This window comes from Tachysurus fulvidraco, chromosome 4, assembly GCF_022655615.1.
Source record: "Tachysurus fulvidraco isolate hzauxx_2018 chromosome 4, HZAU_PFXX_2.0, whole genome shotgun sequence".
NCBI lineage: Eukaryota > Metazoa > Chordata > Actinopteri > Siluriformes > Bagridae > Tachysurus > Tachysurus fulvidraco.
This window is the reverse complement of record NC_062521.1, coordinates 3,438,260-3,456,227: the sequence shown is the minus strand read 5'-3', so window position 1 is coordinate 3,456,227 and position 17,968 is coordinate 3,438,260. Positions and strand designations below refer to the sequence as shown.

The 17,968-nt window shown below is 38.5% G+C and overlaps 3 protein-coding genes across 9 annotated transcripts in view; 1 reads left to right on the top strand and 2 right to left on the bottom strand.

The window, feature by feature from the left end:
• The window catches only part of zbtb8os (zinc finger and BTB domain containing 8 opposite strand), a 13,670-nt gene extending 8,910 nt beyond the window's left edge, over positions 1–4,760 (top strand). For both annotated transcript variants that reach the window (XM_047811935.1, XM_047811936.1), the window contains exons 6-7: positions 3,541–3,577; positions 4,035–4,760. In XM_047811935.1, coding sequence (XP_047667891.1) covers positions 3,541–3,577; positions 4,035–4,121 — 124 coding nt within the window. In that variant the 3' untranslated portion in view covers positions 4,122–4,760. The remainder of the gene's footprint in view (positions 1–3,540; positions 3,578–4,034) is intronic.
• Positions 4,761–5,447: 687 nt separating this feature from the next.
• On the bottom strand, positions 5,448–9,686 carry LOC113655413 (CD276 antigen). Its single transcript, XM_047811934.1, has 4 exons — positions 9,164–9,686; positions 8,524–8,883; positions 7,651–7,929; positions 5,448–7,217 (listed from the first exon to the last, which is right to left on the bottom strand). The coding sequence occupies exons 1-4, from the start codon at positions 9,258–9,260 to the stop codon at positions 7,105–7,107; spliced, it is 849 nt and encodes a 282-aa protein (XP_047667890.1). The 5' UTR covers positions 9,261–9,686; the 3' UTR covers positions 5,448–7,104.
• Positions 9,687–11,618: 1,932 nt separating this feature from the next.
• khdrbs1a (KH domain containing, RNA binding, signal transduction associated 1a) lies at positions 11,619–17,608 on the bottom strand. 6 transcript variants are annotated; one of them, XR_007140437.1, is made up of 11 exons: positions 17,293–17,608; positions 16,263–16,384; positions 16,003–16,119; positions 15,541–15,687; positions 15,295–15,434; positions 14,947–15,184; positions 14,681–14,754; positions 14,499–14,557; positions 14,011–14,157; positions 11,965–12,039; positions 11,619–11,856 (listed from the first exon to the last, which is right to left on the bottom strand). XR_007140437.1 is itself a non-coding variant. In XM_047812723.1 (10 exons), the coding sequence occupies exons 1-9, from the start codon at positions 17,453–17,455 to the stop codon at positions 14,054–14,056; spliced, it is 1,164 nt and encodes a 387-aa protein (XP_047668679.1). In that variant the 5' UTR covers positions 17,456–17,608; the 3' UTR covers positions 12,678–12,773; positions 14,011–14,053. The 6 variants fall into 6 exon arrangements, 1 of the variants encoding a protein (XP_047668679.1); XR_007140436.1 differs by having other exon boundaries at positions 11,969–12,039; XR_003443699.2 differs by having other exon boundaries at positions 13,988–14,157; positions 17,293–17,607.
• Positions 17,609–17,968: the final 360 nt, after the last annotated feature.

Genomic DNA, 17,968 nt, shown 5'->3' with positions numbered 1-17,968 from the left:
AAAAAATTCCAGGGCATCGGCTTTCCTTATACACGCTGTTTGAGTAAAACGTACACGGTCACTTGTGGGTTCTTGTTTGTATTTCAAACATTTGAAGAGGGATTCATCTTTAACACACAATTCAGACATTTATGACCAAAGTGCACAAAGGAAATAATCAGCAGACCCTCTGACCAAAAACAGGAAACAGGGCTATTTCGGGAAGTGATTTAAAACACAGATGATGAACATTCGCTTTTAGTTTTAGTATGAAAAATAAAATTAAAAGAAAAATATCCAGGTTCAAATACTCAGTTACTACAAAGCTAAAACAACTGAAAATATATTTGAAAGCTTTTGGAAACAGAACTACAGCCCTATGATGAAGATGATTATTATTATTATTATTATTACTAGTAGCAGAAGTATAATAGTTTACATTGAGTTCTCAAATGCATTCTGAGTTCTTACAAGGTTTTGTGGCATCTTAGTCGTTTCTTTTGAAGATAAAGATCACAGGAAACGTTCCAGAAATATCCACAAACTCTGATGAGAATCCTGCTTCAGTGGCCAAGTCCATAAACACCTCATTATAAACTCCAGTAGTTTTTCTTCCACAAAGCTTCTGTCCAGAGATATCTGCAGTTCGCCTGACAAAATCTAATTAGTGTTAAATGTAGTGTACCACAAACTGCCTAATTAGCATACATTCATTAATCCGATAAACACTCATAAAAAGCCGTCGTGCTAAACCGGTGGTGTGAAAAAGTGTTGGCCTCCTTCCTCATTTTGTAATTGTTTGCAAGTTTGTCACACTTTTAATGTTTCTTTAATCATTAAACAAATTGAAATATCAGTCAAAGTTAAGACAAGTAAACAACGAAGGTTTTTATTATGAAGGGAAAACAAAATCCAAACCTACACGGCCCTGTGTGGAAAAGTGCAGCAGGAACTCATAACGAGTCCCTTACAGCGCCGTGGAGGAATTTTGGTCCACTCGTCTTTGCAGAATTGTTGTAATTCAGTGACCTTAAAGGGTTTTCAGGTATGAACCGCATTTTAAAGTCATGCCACAGCATCTCAATAAGATTCATGGTCAGGACTTTGACTCGGCCGCTCGAAAATCTTCATTTTGTTTTTTCTTAAGCCATTCAGATGTGGACCTGCTGGTGTGTTTTGGATCATTGCCCTGCTGCAGAAGACAAGTACTGTAAGCTCGAGGTCACGAGCAGATAGCCGCACATTGTTCGCTTCAGCTGGAGGTCACAAACAGATGGTCGCACAATGTGCTTCAGGATGTTTTGGTAGACAGCAGAATTCATGGTTACATTTATCACAGCAAGTCTTCCAGGTCCTGAAGCAGCAAAATAGCCCCAGACCATCACACTACCACCACCATATTTTACTGTTGTTATAATGTTGTTCTGAAATGCGGTGTTACTTTTACACCAGATGTAACAGGACACACACCTTCCAAAAAGTTCAACTTTTGTCTCATCAGTCCACATAGTATTTTCCCAAAAGTCTTGGGGATCATAAAGATCTTGCAAATCTGAGACGAGCCTTTACGTTATTTTGGCTCAGCGGTGGTATTTGTCTTGGAACTCTGCCTTGCAGGCCATTTTTTGCCCAGACTTTTTCTCACAGTGTCATAAACACTAACCTTGACTGAGGCGACTGATGCCTGCAGTTCTTTGGATGTTGTTGTGGGGACTTTTGTGATATCTTGTTGTCATCACTGCGTTCTCTGAGTAATTTTCAGCCAGCCTATTCTGGGGATGGATAAAGGCTCTCACTGTGGATTGCTGGCATTCCCAAGATTAATGCCTTTATGAGCTTTTCCAGATTAATAGATCTCAAATACTTTCTTTTTCCTTTTCTCCCGAATTCCTTTGAATCTCAGCATGACGTGTAGCTTTAGAGGATGTTTGGATTTCACTTCATTTTGTCAGTCAGGCGATTTCTTGATTACGAGCAGGTGTGGCAGTAATCAGGCCTGGGTGTTGGCTGGAGAACTTAAACTTGGGTGTGATAAACCACAGTTAAGTTTTTACAGGAGGGGGGCAAACACTTTTCCACACAGGGACATGTGGGTTTGGATTTTGTTTTCCCTTAATAATAAAAATCTTCATTTAAAAACTGCATGCTGTGTTTACTCGTGTCATCTGTGACTTATATTTAAATTTGTTCGATGATCTGAAACATTAAAGTGTGACAAACGTGCAGACATAAAAAAAAATACAAAATCAGGACACTTTCACACACTACTCCAGGCCAGACAAGGTTAATACAGACCGAGCTGGAACCTGGACGGTTTCTCTGGTGAGGAAAATTACAGAATGCTGAACCCTACATGGCTTGTGGTCTGAAAATTGTATCTTGAGCTACTGTGACTTGTGTGTTTTCAGCATCACCATGTGGTCCAGCTGATTTTAAATTGTTAATCTCTTTTGGTTTTCAGCCAAACCCCAGATTACTGACTGCTTGTTCTTTTTTTAAATCTTTCCTCATGTGTGGTTTTGTCTCTGCTTTTTTTGTTTATTATATACACGAGATTAAGTCTCCGGTGTACAGGATTAACAGCTCCTCTGCCTCTCCTATAGCTAGCTGTTGAATCAGATCAACTCTCTATGAGCATTGTTGTCGATCACGCCCCAATGTCACTGCTGTGACATTTTGACTGAGGACTTGACAATAGTCTGTTTATCCTCATTGTGACCCTACACTCACCAGCCTTTTCGGAGGTGGGAGTTAAATCAATGTCTCACTATAGCCCGTGACCGACATACCAAGCGCCAGTATGTGCGTGTCACCGAGCAGTGATTAGATTAAAGAGTACAAACCAGACAGAATTAATAATTGACCTGAATTCCTCCAGTTCAAGAGAAACCTGTGTGTTCTCTGCCAATCCATTTGGAATTGTTCAACCAATTTCCGCCAAACATGAGTCATTAATACCGGCATTAGACGTTATCTTGCAGATAAAATTGAACCCCGAGGGGATGAGCTGCTCGAACATGTTCTGCTCCTAAGCTCTGTGATACAAATGTATATTTTGACATTAGGTTGTTTTTTTTTTTTTTTTTTTTTTTTTTTATAAATACCAAACATGTTTGTTTCCAACTTTGAGTCAGAGTTCATTTTCTGTTGAAAGGTTCCTCAACTGTTGCACTTGCTCTTTTTAACATTTAAGCAATAATTTTCTCAATTACTGTACACCATCCCAAGTACAGAGTTCACTCTGTATTCTGACTCAGCCCCTGCTTATCTGGTGAAACAGTCATGATCTGCAGATATGGGTCTTTTTTCAGTAACCGTTGGTTGCTACATAACCGTATATATAATACTGTTTTTTTCCAGCTATTACTTATGACTTATTTTTTTTTTAAATAATAATAATAATAATAATACATAAAGAATAGTTGTGCCAAGTTGGCGGTCATGTCTGAATCCACACCCTATGCCGTCAGTATTGTGTTTAGAATTAAGTTCTGCACGATCTTGAACATGTCCGTCGTCTTCCAGCATTTGACTCACTCTGTTTAATTCCTTGTCATGTAGTTGGGGAGAGGAGTTCAGCCTGTCCAAACACCCCCAGGTATATATCATAACTTTCTTTAATAAGAATGCACTAGCAAAAATATTTCATTTGACACATGACCAGAAAATTACATCAGCTCTACAGACATTTTAACTGATGTAACCTTAACTATAAGCCAGGAACACTGTCTGAAAAACAGGACAAACCGTTTATGTCTTCAAAAAGAAATTTGTTTCATGTGTATTTAAGTATTTTAATAAATACTGCTAAAGGCATTAGCGGTTTTGTTCTTTAAGGAAAAAGGTTTAGTTAATGTTTTTTTCATCAGTCATCTTTTATTTTTTTGGTGTTTTAAAGAACAGATTAAAGCAGAGATGACCGGGTTATTTTTCTTTTAAATACTTTTATAGAAAACAGCCATTAAGTGCTCCAGCAGAGGTGTTGATGTCTGCACGTCACTTGTAATATCCTGCTATTTATCATGACCAACTAAAAATAAACCATCTCTTCACAGGGTACCGAAGTGAAAGCTATTACCTATTCGGCGATGCAGATACACGACAAAGAGAAGCCAGAGGTTTTCGTCATCATCGACATATGAGAAACCCAAAAGTAGTTTTTGTTTTGCTGTGTGAACTGCTGTAAAAAATTGATGAGAATAACACAGCTCCTGTCTTTTTCGTAAGTCTCCAGAGGGTGTGTGTATATTATAAGGGAAAATGGTGGCTCAAGTGGATAAGTTTTGGTTGTTGTTCTGATCAGTTAATCAGAAGATCGGGGTTCAAGCCCCAGCACTACAAAGCTGCCACTGTTGGGCGCTATATCATGACTGACCCTGTGCTCTGACCCTGTGCTCTGACCCCAACCTCAAAAGTTGTGATGTGTGAAGAAAAACTTTCACTGTTCTGTATAAAGGCTGCTTTCTATTCTATTGTATGAACCACCACAACAAGGACAAACATGCCTCAGGACAAACATGCCTCAGCTAATGTTTAATACAGATGGTTGCACCGAATGTTGAAAGTCTACAGCTTTTTTTTGTGTGTGTGTTTTGCAGATTTTAATTAAGTTAAATTATTGAGTTTTAACAAAATATTCACATCGAAATGTAACCGTAGGTCTTTGTTCAACAAGCGATGCTGCTCGCTACGGAGAACAATACCACTACTATACTGAATGTTTATTGGTCAAGGACATTTTAATAAATGGAGCTAAAAAATAAAATCGCTGGTGAACTTGATGCATTTTTCAGATAGGATCCAAGATGAGACAGCATGAACTAAAATACAATTAAACAGCTCTTAAATAGTGATTTATACTGTCAGATTTTCCACATCCGGTGGTAAGAACCGGTTATTGTGTTAAACTATTCTGTCAACAGGCTTGGTGAGAATGAGCACATTATGGAAGTAATATAACACTCTAGAACACTGTTGATAGACACCAGTTCTCTCTCTCAATGGGATTTGTATACAGTACTCTTGTAAACCGTGCTCTTGGATACCAACATCTCCAAAACACCATCCTGTAAATTCCAGTTAACACATGAGTTATGAGTCATTTAAAATAGAAATACAAATCTCAAAAACAATAGTCTATCATGTAGTCATTTAACACAAACATCATTTTTTGTGGTACGTTGCTTACTTTGTCTGAACATTCTCATTTTGGTTTTAACCGAATACTCGGCGGCTGAGGAGGCAACCGGCAACATAATGGCTTCGAACCAAACCATGAAGGGTAAAAAAAAAAAAAAACCACATACAAAACACACCAATTATGAACACATGATCAACAGATGTGGGTGTTGAGCAAAAACCTGACCAGATCATGCAACATGCAAGGGGTGATGGGTAACATAGTCCGTTCGGGATAAACTGGACACTGTCTACAACAAAATGTCCAAAAAAAGGAACAAAATGCTTGGTTGTTTCTATGAAGCTTTATTAAGTAATTATAAGAATCATTTCTTTAAGATAGGTAACTAGACATACAGTAGCATACAGGAGCGCAAACAATATCCATTCAGCAGATTAGACAAAATGTGCAGAGAGACCAGACATAAAACCCTTTCACTACCACACCATCCACCAGCAGGAAGTTTCAGGTCTCTGTATTCTGTGTTATAGGTAGAATGTCCGTGTGAGGTAACAGGGGTCAGGACAGCAGCAGAGATCGATATGTTCTGGTTTTTCACAAAGCATCTGGGATTACACTTTAGTGTTGTAAACTAAAACAAAAAGGTTCATTATACACCCCTTTAGGTCTCAGCCACAACAACTAAACATACAGACATCATCTTAATCTAACACTGATTTTGGAAATTCCTTACATATTAAGCCGTTATATTCTTCACCGCATGTCAAAGAACGAATAAGGAAAAGTTGCTGTTATTACCTTTTTTTTTAAATCTGAAATACTAAAATGTTAGCACCTAAACACTTGGTGCTCATTATCATTTCTTTTAACTCTAGAAAATGTGCTCACTAACCAGAGAGAGTTAAATCACTGGTATACATGATATGAGAGATATAAACGTAAATAAATAAATGTTATGAGATTAAATACGATTATTGCTTTAGGTCAATTCAAGCTTTCTGTAAATAGAGGAGCTGAAATGCAGCTAGCTTGGGATATTTCCCAATTTTTGATTTTCTGACTTGATTGACTGGATTCATTTAAGCAGCATAACTCAACCGACTCATCCTGTAACGGATATGGTTATGGTATGGTAGGAAGTGTGCGCATCCGTGTTGTCCATTAACGTAACTCATGTTCATTGGAAACCACCAGTGACAAATTATTTTCAATTATTAACATATTATTAATTTTTAATTGCAACCTCGTGTGTCTAACACAGAAGAGCGTCATAATACGATACTACTACCACAACTACGACAACACAAAGTCCTCTGTATTAATGCTACAATATTAATGCTACTATTACTACTGCTAATAATAATAAATATAATGATAATAAATATATCTTTTCTATTTGGTCCAATCTGTGCATGGTACTAAATACTTTTTTTTTTGTTTTTGGAAACCACTCATTCCTGAAGCACAAGGACTTCCCAGCTTCGTGACGCCTTCAGACATTCTGGACATATTGAACTGTATGAGCTGTTATGAGGTGATTGCCATGATTTATGGGAATGTCAGTCAAGATAAGGCTTTGGTTTTACTTTTTCATAAAAACAAAAAGTATGTTTGACAATATTTTCCAAAATGAAAATAGCCAGCTACATTAAAAAGTACAGATTACATTGAACACAATTAGATTTAGACAGAATAAAGAAAAAGCAAGATGAAATTATTTGTACCGAATTTTGATTTGAAATCATCGTGTAGAGCAGCGGTGTCCAGTCTCGCCTGGAAAGGGCCGGTGTGGGTGCAGGTTTTCATTCTAACCAAGCAGAAACCACACCAGAGTCTACTAACAGCCAAGAAAAAACCGAATAAACAGGTGGAATCAGCTGTGGCTTCTGCTTGGTTGGAATGAAAAGCTGCGCCCACACACGGCCCTTTCCAGATAAGCTTGGACATCGCTGGTGTAGAGGAAACTTCTGTGTGGATTATTTCATTTATTTTTTCTTCTTGGAAAAGTAAATCCCGACCAAAGTCCCTGTAGTCAAAATGAGGAGTAAGGAAACGACCGATAGAGCGATAATGACTTTTAAGCAGGGGTTTTGGACACCTAGAAGAAAAGAAATGGATTTTAAGCAAATAAAACACCTGATCTCAGAACTGAGAAGCAGTTCCTTGCTCTTGTTTCTTTCTCAAAATAAATAACAAGGAGAAAAACTACAGCATGAAACAGAATCGACAGATTCGGTCAGTTAAACAAGCTTCTATTGGACCTTGATGTCTACTCTCTCTGTAAGGGTGCGGTTTAAAGGCCTGCTTAATGAGGGACACAGAGCAGGAAATCCTGAATATAGTCTGGTTGAAATTATGTAATTTGTCTGTCATTGTTAACGGTTAAACTCCTTGACATTCCTCTCACTACAGAAGCCACTGTTAGTGTTTCTGTTTACTTTGTCACGGGTCTACAGGAAAATAAAACATATTTGGGTCTTTTATAAAAGCAATTTTACTGTTTTACAAAAACTTTATACTGAAGTTCTTACCTGTGTAGCTGAAGGTCCTATGCAGGTGCTGATCAAGCAGCTGGTTTCTGAGTATGAAGGTGACGTTGTGCAGAGGGTCTGGTGCCATGTAACTGCTTTGGACATAATAAAGTCCTCTCTCTTCATTTAATTCCACAGATATCTTTGTGTCTTTGTTGAGGACCTCGCCATGTTCTCCTTTCCATTTAACCTCCGGAGCAGGGAATCCCATCGTCTCGTACTGCATCAGAACTCCAGAGGAATTTACGTTGACGGTTAACCTCGGCTCGGTGTAGAGAGCTGCCAAAAGAAACAGCACAAGCAATAAAGTCAAAGATAAAGTAAATGGTTACTACACTACACATGCAATTATAAGTCAAAGTAACAACTTTGTACACTGTTATTGGTTGTCCAGATAAATACAAAACCAAGATCAGATCAGGGGCGGTTCTAGACCTTTTTTTTTAGGGTGGCTCCAGTACCCCTGATTTCAGCCACCCTAAAACTATAAGTATAATTTTTAACTGTTCTTATTACCAGAGTTGTAGCACAAACAAAAGTAATGCGAACAATCCATTCAATACTAACTAAAAAAAAAACATTTATTGATTTGGTCTTTGTCTTGTGAATAAGTTTTTTTTAATGACTGCATTCATTGGACACAAATAAATGAACTGATTTGATTCGAGACTGGCATCATTACATCATGCATAAAATTTTGGTGTCCACTTTTGCCATTTTAAATAATACCATAACTTTTGGCTTACTATGTCGTCATATAATATATAATATAAAACTCTTCTTGTTTTAAATTCTCACTGAGGGCTAAAACCCCTAAAGATGAAATCCTAGAACCGCCTCTGGACCAGATGTTGAATCGACTCTGTTGTTTACCTCCGTAATCCAGTTTTAATTCTGCCTTGTCTGCATCCTCGTTAACGCTGACGGTGCAGAGGTAAAGCCCTGCATCATTCGCTCTTACGTTCTCTAAACGCAATGAAGCGTTTCCTTTGGTCAGCTCTTTCACAAAAAGCGCTGTACGGTTATGGTATAAAGGGTCTTGTTTTTCTAGCTGATCCGTTTCAAAATAGAAGCTGTGGACCACACGGTTATCCTCCTTCCGCTGCCATGTCACCACCAAGTTGGAAATATCTGGCTTTTGTTGAGGATTAGTGAAAAACTCACATCCCAGAACCACAGTGTGTCCTTTGGCTGCTGCCATATTCTTCACTGGAATCGTCACTCTCAAAGCATCTAATAAGACAGTCGTGTTAGTTTGGATAAAACAGTGTGCACTTGAATGAATATGGACAGTTTTACAGTACATCAAATTATCTTTCTGGAAAGGGTAATGTGGTAATGTTACTCGTTGATCAATTCCATCCGCATTGTTTATCTTAAATTACTCCAATGATGGAAACTTAAAATTCCTGAAAAGTTAAAGCCCAGTCTAGACTTCCACAAACAGACGCAGGCGCGCGCAACCAAAGCGTCTCCAAAGAGCGCATTGTTTACTGCATGATTTGTTACTTACCTGCAGATGACCATAGCATTATGGGGATGAGAAAGAATGTTTGCCTTAACGAATCCTTTCGGATTTCTGCACTGTGATGTCCAAATCCATGCATCATTATTTCGACTCCGTTGTCTCGACAGAATGAAAAGAAATTTCCCCTCTGCCTGTGGAAATACCACCCGTTTACTGCTGTGCCTGCCTTTAAAATACCACCCTTTTACTCCTCTGCGCCCTCTCCTACTGAAATTACAGTGGTGTTTTAATTTGTCACTTGCTTATTTAATCACATCCAAGTTGCACAGCAAAAAGGGGCGTCAAGGAGGCGCGTCACAGTGGCAGTAAATAAAATATTTATAAAAATCCGATTGAAAAATGTTTAAGTCCGTTCACATTCACAAAAAACGTGAATATATTCGCAAAACTAAGGCTATTTGTGCGTTTTATTATTATTTTTTTTTAACAGTAATAAAAAAAAAAAATTCAATAGCTTCTTTGTTTCAAACTTAAAAAACTGCGCAGGGTTTGTTGGTATGGTTCCAAAAGGTTCCGAATGGTTCCGAACTGAGCAGCCGAGCAGATCTCGTAAGAGAAACTGTTTTTCTTTGTGTGTGTGTGTGTGTGTGTGTGTGTGTGTGTGTGTGTGTGAGAGAGAGAGAGAGAGAGAGAGAGAGAGAGAGAGAGAGAGAGAGAGAGAGAGAGAGAGAGAGAGGAGAGAGGGGGGGGAGAGGGGGGGGGAGAGAGGGGGGGAGAGGGAGAGAGAGAGAGAGAGAGAGAGAGAGAGAGAGTGTGTGTGTGTGTGTGTAAACTCCATAGCAATCGCATTTTCTATACACTCTCCACGTGCACATTATAATCTATAAACATGCCATAACCTTGCATACTGAAGTGCCCGTAGATATCAAACCGTCTGTGTGCATGCAAAAATATCAATTATAACAGATAAGTAGCCTTAATCAGAACAGGGAATAGAGCATAGAATACTCCTGGGAATAGAATAAACTTTAGGTTATTTATGCGTTGTTTTTTGGGGTTTTTTTTGGATAAAACAGCACATCGTGTTTGCAACATAGCGGAAAAATACCGATAGCTTCTTTATTTCAAACTTATTTCAAACTGCGCATGGTTTTTGGCATGGTTCCGAATGGTTTCGGGTGATCACGAAAGTTTCTGAATGTTTCCGGAAAGTTACGATCTTATGTTCAGCCAAGCCTCCGTGTGTGTGGGTGTTGTGTGAGTGTGTGGGTGTTGTGTGAGTGTGTGGGTGTGAGGTACATTCCATTGCAAGCTCAACACATTTCCTTATCACTTTCCATTTGCACATTATAATCTGGAAATAAGACAGGACCTTGCATACTGAAGGAACGGTCTGTGTTCATGCATAAGTATCCATTATTTACTGTAACTCCCTATCACAGCTTCACAGTTCTAATAACAGCTAACAAGTACAGTAAATTATAATCAGAACAGAAGGCTAAAGAGATACCGAGACCTGGGAATATGAGCTCTGTATCTTTGGCAAACCTCTGGCTGAATCAATGCACGGCAAAAATCATTAGGGGGTAAAAATATTTAAGAGATGATTATACCTGATGAATCAAAATGAGTTCTTAGCTGAGGTCAGTGGTTCGGGGAAAGCCATTCACTTTACTCACAAAAAACGAACAACTGATGGTTTGTTTTCTCCTGGCAAATGAACACACAGTGTCCTTCTGGCGACTCGACTCAGTACACTGGAACCGTGCGTTTCTGAAAGGTTGAGCCATGAACACTGGATGCAGTATTACAGCTATTCCAGTGCTCAGTAAAATTCCAAGAGATGACCTGAGAAAACCTTCAAATCAACCAGAAGTAATATGTGAAGGATTACAGTTCATTTATGTACCAATATAATCTTATCTTTAACATTTTTCAACATCAATCCTTATATTATGGATTACAGACATATTGCTCCTTCAGATGACTAATTATTCATGAAGCCAAACTAGATATAAGGAAAGTGGATATTGCGTATTGTCTTAGACAACAGGAAACATCAGAGTTTATGAAAGACTTCTTGTGAAGTCAACAGTTTTCCCTGAATGAACCACCTCACCTTCTCTCTCTCTCTGCCCAACCCCATACACCCCCAGACACACACACACACACACACACACACACAACTGTGCACTCCTAAATTGGGGTGTGTGTGATTACAGCTCATGGGCTGATTACTGATTATCCAACTCATTCCTACAGGAAATGCAGTTGTTAAAATAGAAAGCAGACATGACAGGATAGGCTTACAAAAGTAAACTTCATCTTTCAGTTTTGGAATGAATAAATAACTGTCACAGACTGGAACGTGACGGGAAGTGAGGACAGCAGAGAAAAAATTCTTTTGTATCAAGAAAGAGCATGCTGGGAATTGAGCAAACAGTGGAAAGTCAACAAGGGAGTAATAAAAGTAACAAAAAAAAGTACTTAGAAACCTGCATTTTTGCCTTTAACTTTGTAATAAAGTCATTTATTGATTATTTAACATACAAAATTCATACAAAAATACTGTGTATCTGTAGAAATCTTTAAAAAAATGTATAAAATAAATAATAATTAAAAAAAAACCAACAAATAATATAACATTTGACAAAAAAATTCATCCATCTTGCTGGGGTTTAATATTTAACCTGTGGAAAAGCAAACAATTCCAGAAGACGTCCCAATCGAACCCGATCCTAAAGGAATAAGGAGAGAAAAAAAGAAAAAAGAAAAGAAAGAATATTAAATTTCAGATATATAAGCCACAATTTCCTGTATTTTTTTCTCTCCTTCCTACAGCATACCTACTTTTAGGGGTCATGCGCTGAGGTGGTCAGTGTAAAGTCCAGAGTCTGCTTTTAGTCGCCATCAGTCAGCATCTGTGTGAAGGGGAAAGAACAAAAAACAAGACTTACTACTTAATCACGTGCACAGATCTACGACTACAGACCAAGCTATACAACTCGTGCGTATTTAAAATTACTTTTATTGAATCTATTTTAAGAGTGAAAATGCTAATTATTTTTTTAGACATTAACCATAAGCTCTATTTTTACTTTTAAATCCACGTTTTAATTTTTTAATAATACATTAAAACAATAAGATTTTAGAGCAAGAGTTGCATGTAGTAACTGTTTAAATGATGTATCTGGAGTTCGAACGTGTTCTTTATATTATTTTAAGCAAAAAACAAACAAATAGTGGTGTTGAAAAAGACATTTAGGGCAGATGTTACCTTTTTTTGTAGCGTTTCCTAAGCCACCTTTTTTGTAGCGCCTCCTTCCCGATTTTTGTTCTTTATTTTTTCAGCCCAACGAAAGTCGCATAAGCCTGCAAGTTTGCAATCTTCTTCACACTACACAACATTTATCCGAGTGTCATGTTGGCCACAGGAATGGGGAAAAGCTTTGGTGTTTTTTTTACTTTTTTTTGGTAACACTTTATACATTTTGAAGTACAAGCCCAATAAAGCCAAAGTCTACATTTTGTTGTTTTTTTTTTTGTTTTGTTTTTTTTAAGACTTGTCTGTTCAGTGTAATTTTTGATCATACGTTACCTTCTTTAAACGAGGTTTTTATTTTAGAGGCCACATGGCAGGACTCACCTCACGATCCTTTTCGATAAAAGAAAAAGATGGAGTGAGCAGTACGTAAAAAAAAAAAACATCAGCACTTCCTCGAAAACGCTGTGCAGCTTTCAAGAGAAGTAACGCCCTTTTGCTGTATTGTGTATAAATCATTGAAATGGAAAAAAATGAAGGAACTTTTCATTTCAGGACACAAAATAGGGGGTGTTTTCTATGTTAGGGTGTTTATTTTTTATTGGTTCGTTTTCTGTAAGTTTTCTGTGAAAAACAGGACAGTCTATGAATAATAAAAAAAAGAAATCATTTAACAGCAGCTACGTTAATTGGAATCTAATTAGCAACGGTTTATACACAATATTTTTGACATCCACTGAACAAACGAAAGGACATGAACTATATTTGCATGCAAGGATTTATAAAAAAAAAAACTAGTTAGTAAATTGCATTTATGTACTGACATCTAGAAGAAAAGCAAAAATACCAGGTTTTGTTAGCTGGAAAACAAGACTGCGCTTTATTGACCGACATTCTACAGAAAGACATGTTTAGTTCCCTATTTAGGCAACGAACACAAGTATTTTTGTGAAATGCAAAACTATAGACAGCAAAATAAAACGTAATTAACCATAGATAAACTTGTATACATATTTTTTTTGACTGGCCACATTTAATTTTTTTTTCCATTACAAAAAGAGAAACTTCATAATCAACGAAAATTTGAATTATTTTTTTCCCCCTTTTTTCTTTTGAACAAAATACTGCGCCTGAAAATGAACATTTTGTTTCTTCAGAGAAAATTCTCGAGTTTGTCAGATAGTTCACATTTCTATAGCAGTCAGTTTAAGGTTGGTGTTTTAGTGTTGGGTTTGGACAGCGGCTTTTAAACACTTTCCTTCTTTTCATTGCGAAGCCTTTTGGCGAGGTTTGTATTTTTATTTTTTTTTAAAGGACCACAATACTTAAAAGCGAGCCACTTTTTTCCGCGACTATTTGTAGGCAGATCTCGAGTTTCTATGTTTTACTCAAAATAATTACATGTTCAAAAAAAAAAAAAACAACCCAATAATCATCAGCAAGCATAATGCACAAGCCAACAATGCAGAGAGGAAAGCGCTAAAACTAAAGTCCTAAGTGAGCAAATACCTTAAAAATGTTACTACAAATATTTAACCATAATGACAGTAAAAAAAAAGAGAACAGAAAAAAAAAAAAAGAGAACAAAAATAATATCTAAAAATTACTTTGAGCTGTTAAAAGGAGTTACAATTGGAGGCGGTTGCCCAGGCAACCCGAGTGTGCGACACCTCTCAGAATCTTCCGTACGGATGTTCACGGTAGTTTCCTTTATTCTGGCGAGCAGGAGGAGCTTTTCCTCCACTCCCCCACGCAGCACCTTCCCAATCATCCTCAGCTACATGGGAACAAGAAGAAATGAAAAGAAAAAAAAAAAAAAAAAGACATGACAATGTTGGTGTGTTGGGATTTCTTCCATATAAAATAAATAAAATTGCAAAGATTCACTGGGAAACAGATAGAATCACGGGTTTTAAAAACAAAACAACACGTCTATAGTCAGAGTCAGTCTGTGTTTGTTAGAGCCCTGGTAACAACAATAATATTGAAATAAAAGAAAGAACAAAAGTTTGAGCTTGTGGTGGGGTGGGGTGGAGTGAACTGGACCGGTTTCAGGAAAATAAAATGTCCTTAATGACAAACGGGGGGTTAAAAGCAAGGTGAATCACGTGTACGTACCGTATGATTCATAGTTTTCATTAGCCTCCCCATGACCATAGTCATAATATTCGGTTTCTCTGGGTGAAAAATAAAGGAACACGTGACATTATGTCAACAAATACAATTCTTTTCAACTTCCCTACTCAACTGCAGAAAGAACAAGTGATCTTTCCAAAGCAAGATTAAAAAAAGGTACCTACCCCTGTGGGGCAGACTGGTTGTAATAGTTCTCATAACCTTCGTATGGAGTTTCAGTGTAGCTCTCGTCATACGACTAAAGAGAAAACGAGGTGTGGTTTTATAAGCGTTAGTTTCAATAAAGCACATCATTGGGAAAAAAAACTGCTACGGTGTACTGTTAAATCTAAATATGATATTAAATTTAAACATCTAGTATGGAGACAGCTATAAAGTAACGTTTTCGATAAAAATTTGATAACTACCGACGGTTTCATTGAACACTCACGTATTCCTCGTACGACTCTGGGGCTTGATGCTGCTGGTGAGAGAGTGCGGATGCAGGTGCCATCCTCTGTGACGCAGTGGGGGGTCGGGACCGTCCTGCTGCCCCCCCGCGGTTAGACGAGGCAGAAGGATGTCCACCCCGGCCGACAGGCGCTCCTCTGGCTGCTCCACCTCTTCCTGGGCCTCCTCTGGGGGCACCGCCACGAGGAGCACCGCCACGCTGGAGCATGCCACGACCCCTGATTAGAAGAAATGATCACATAAGAGTTATGATATACATGATTACATTATAAGAGAGCTTATGAAAAGGAAAATGCACAGTACGAGACTAAAGTCTGTGTTCCAGTACCTGGCTCCGAGCATGGGAAGTGGTGGGCCACCGCGGCCCCGACCAGGGCCTCCACGGCCACGAGTGGGCGCGTCTTGAGCGCCGTTTAGATACCCGACATCCATGAAGGGATCCTGATGCATCTCGTCCATGTTGTCCACCTGAAACAGAGCGACCATCAAGGCAATCATTAGTAACAACGCTTACTCATTCACCCTCAACTCGTTTCGGAACAAACGGTGAACTGTGCTGCCGCAATCAACTTACAGGCATGAGGAACTTCTTGACCTCGTCCATAGCGTGAGCCATGCGCATGTAACATTCAGGGATTGGCGCAAACACTTCAATGTACACGTGCAGCTCCATGGACAGGTGAGCGTATTTGGGCTCCCCTCCCTTCCTCAGCTCTTCTTCCTAAACAAATAAGCAAACACACACATGTAACGGATTCTACTTAACGTTTAAATGACCGGTTTTAGCATATATAAACATAATGGCCAACAAATGAACAAGTCATTAATATGATGCAGCTACACACTGTCACCTAGTGGCACAGCCGATACTCTTACAACCAAAAACCTGACTACTCATATAAATGGCAAGTCACTGTAATAATTTTACCACCTTGTGGACATTTATCAAGAATTCTGAGAGGCCCTAATATGTTCATGGCACCCATCGGTAGGTCACTCGTTAAAACAAACAATATGAAGGGTTTTTTTTCTTCACCTTGTTCTTGTCTCTCATGGAGCCTTTGCCCAAGACTGAAATCTTGGCTCCGGTGTCCTCTTGCAGTCTTTTAATGGTGCTTCCCTGGGGTCCAAGAATCTTTCCCACAAAGTTGAACTAAAGACAACGACGACAGAAGAAACTCGTTAATCAGGAGGATTTCCAGGCAGAGCATTGAGACGGTTGTCAGACATAAAGGGTAGATAAGAAATACTGCACAAAGTGCCTTGTTTAGAGCCGATCCGTTTCCACACACTCACCCGAGGATACTGTTTTACAGGAATAAGCACCCGTTCTTTCACCCGCACGTTTTTGGTGGTGAACAGGTCCAGATACGTTTCTCCATCTTTTTTTGGCTCGCCTTTCTGAATTCTTTCTATCTCTGCAATACACCACATGGCAAAAAAAAAAAGAAGAAGATACAAATGAAGAAACCTGGATGATACAGTGGAATAATCCAGACTACTCTGTTTCTGATTAATGCACACTACCAGATAAACAGAAATGCTTTGGATTCAAACCAGTACACAAAAAAAAAGAAAGTGATACCAGCTGTGATTCTTTGGGCTTCTCTTCAAGCACAGCATTTATTCAGCTGTCTAATTACAAGTCACGTTTAATTCTATTCATCTTTTCCATCTTAACTACTAAAACCAGCCCTGTTTATTTATTTATTTATTTTACACATAAACGTTCAAGGATTGTGCATGAACCACTGCATAAATCCTTTCTGACGTGCGATGGTCATTTACAGTCAAAACAAACATACAAACAAATAAAGCAGACAGAAACATCAACCCTGAAGACATTTTAAATGCTTTAGAGAAAAAGAAAAAAAAAGATATAAACCGTTATATATATATGTGTGTGTGTATGTATGTATGTATGTATGCTTTTGTTGCACATACAAGACATCAATAATCGACCGCTACACCTTTAATGAATGTGTTTGTCTGTGTACGCGTTAAAAATGAGACGGATTACACGATTCTCTATTAAATTTCTATTCTATATCAACACGGGTTTTGTATCCGAGTACAAACTGTGCACGTTATTTGCGTTATCCCTTTGTTAAAGAACAGAGCTGGTACCATGCTATGCTATACTAAGCTAACCTATGCTAAGCTAACCTATGCTAAGCTAAGCATTGCTTTGTTGACTAGCTCGGCCTAGCTAGCGTTAGCACGCCGCTCCCACGTTGTTAGCATTACCTAGCAAACACAATAGGTGTAAACACGCACGTACACAGACGTTGAACGTGTAATAAAGCGAACTGCGTTGTTTACAGACCTGCAGTGAGCAGTTTCATGGCGTGAGTGAACGACGCATCCAGGCTGTCTTTCTCCGCCAGCAGCTCAGGCAGATATTTACTCTCACTCTCCATACTGGGATCAGTGCTGCTGCTACTGTTAGCTTTCTTTCCTTTGGTGGTGTTGTTACGGTTGGCGTCCATAGATCCTGAATCTAAAGACTTGCGTGTGATCTGTGTGAGCACCGGAATAGAGAAGAAGCGAAGATTTGTGCAGCTTCTCTAACAAAGATGGTGGTGCCGTGGTGGATGCTGCTTTTCTTTTTTTCCCCCACCCGTATTCAAAGAACCCGTCATACGCCACAACGATTGGTTTAAGTACGGTTTTATAAAAGAAGCCTATGATTGGATACGTCGTAGAGCACTAGCCAATCGTAGCCTAGAAGGCGGGATTTTTGTGGGCTAGGGTGTGTTATTGTGCGTCAACCGATCACTGGAACAGGAAGACGGAGATGTGAAGGGAAAAAAAAACATTGGATGAAAAAATGATTCGTCAAACCGTTCTGTTGGAAATCACTTTCTGCCTTCCAAAATTGGACTACATATTAATTCTTGAAGAATATTCATGCACCTCAGCCATGTTAAAGAATTAACCATAACAAACCATTAACCATAACAAACCATTAACCATTGCAAACCAGTAACCATTACAAACCA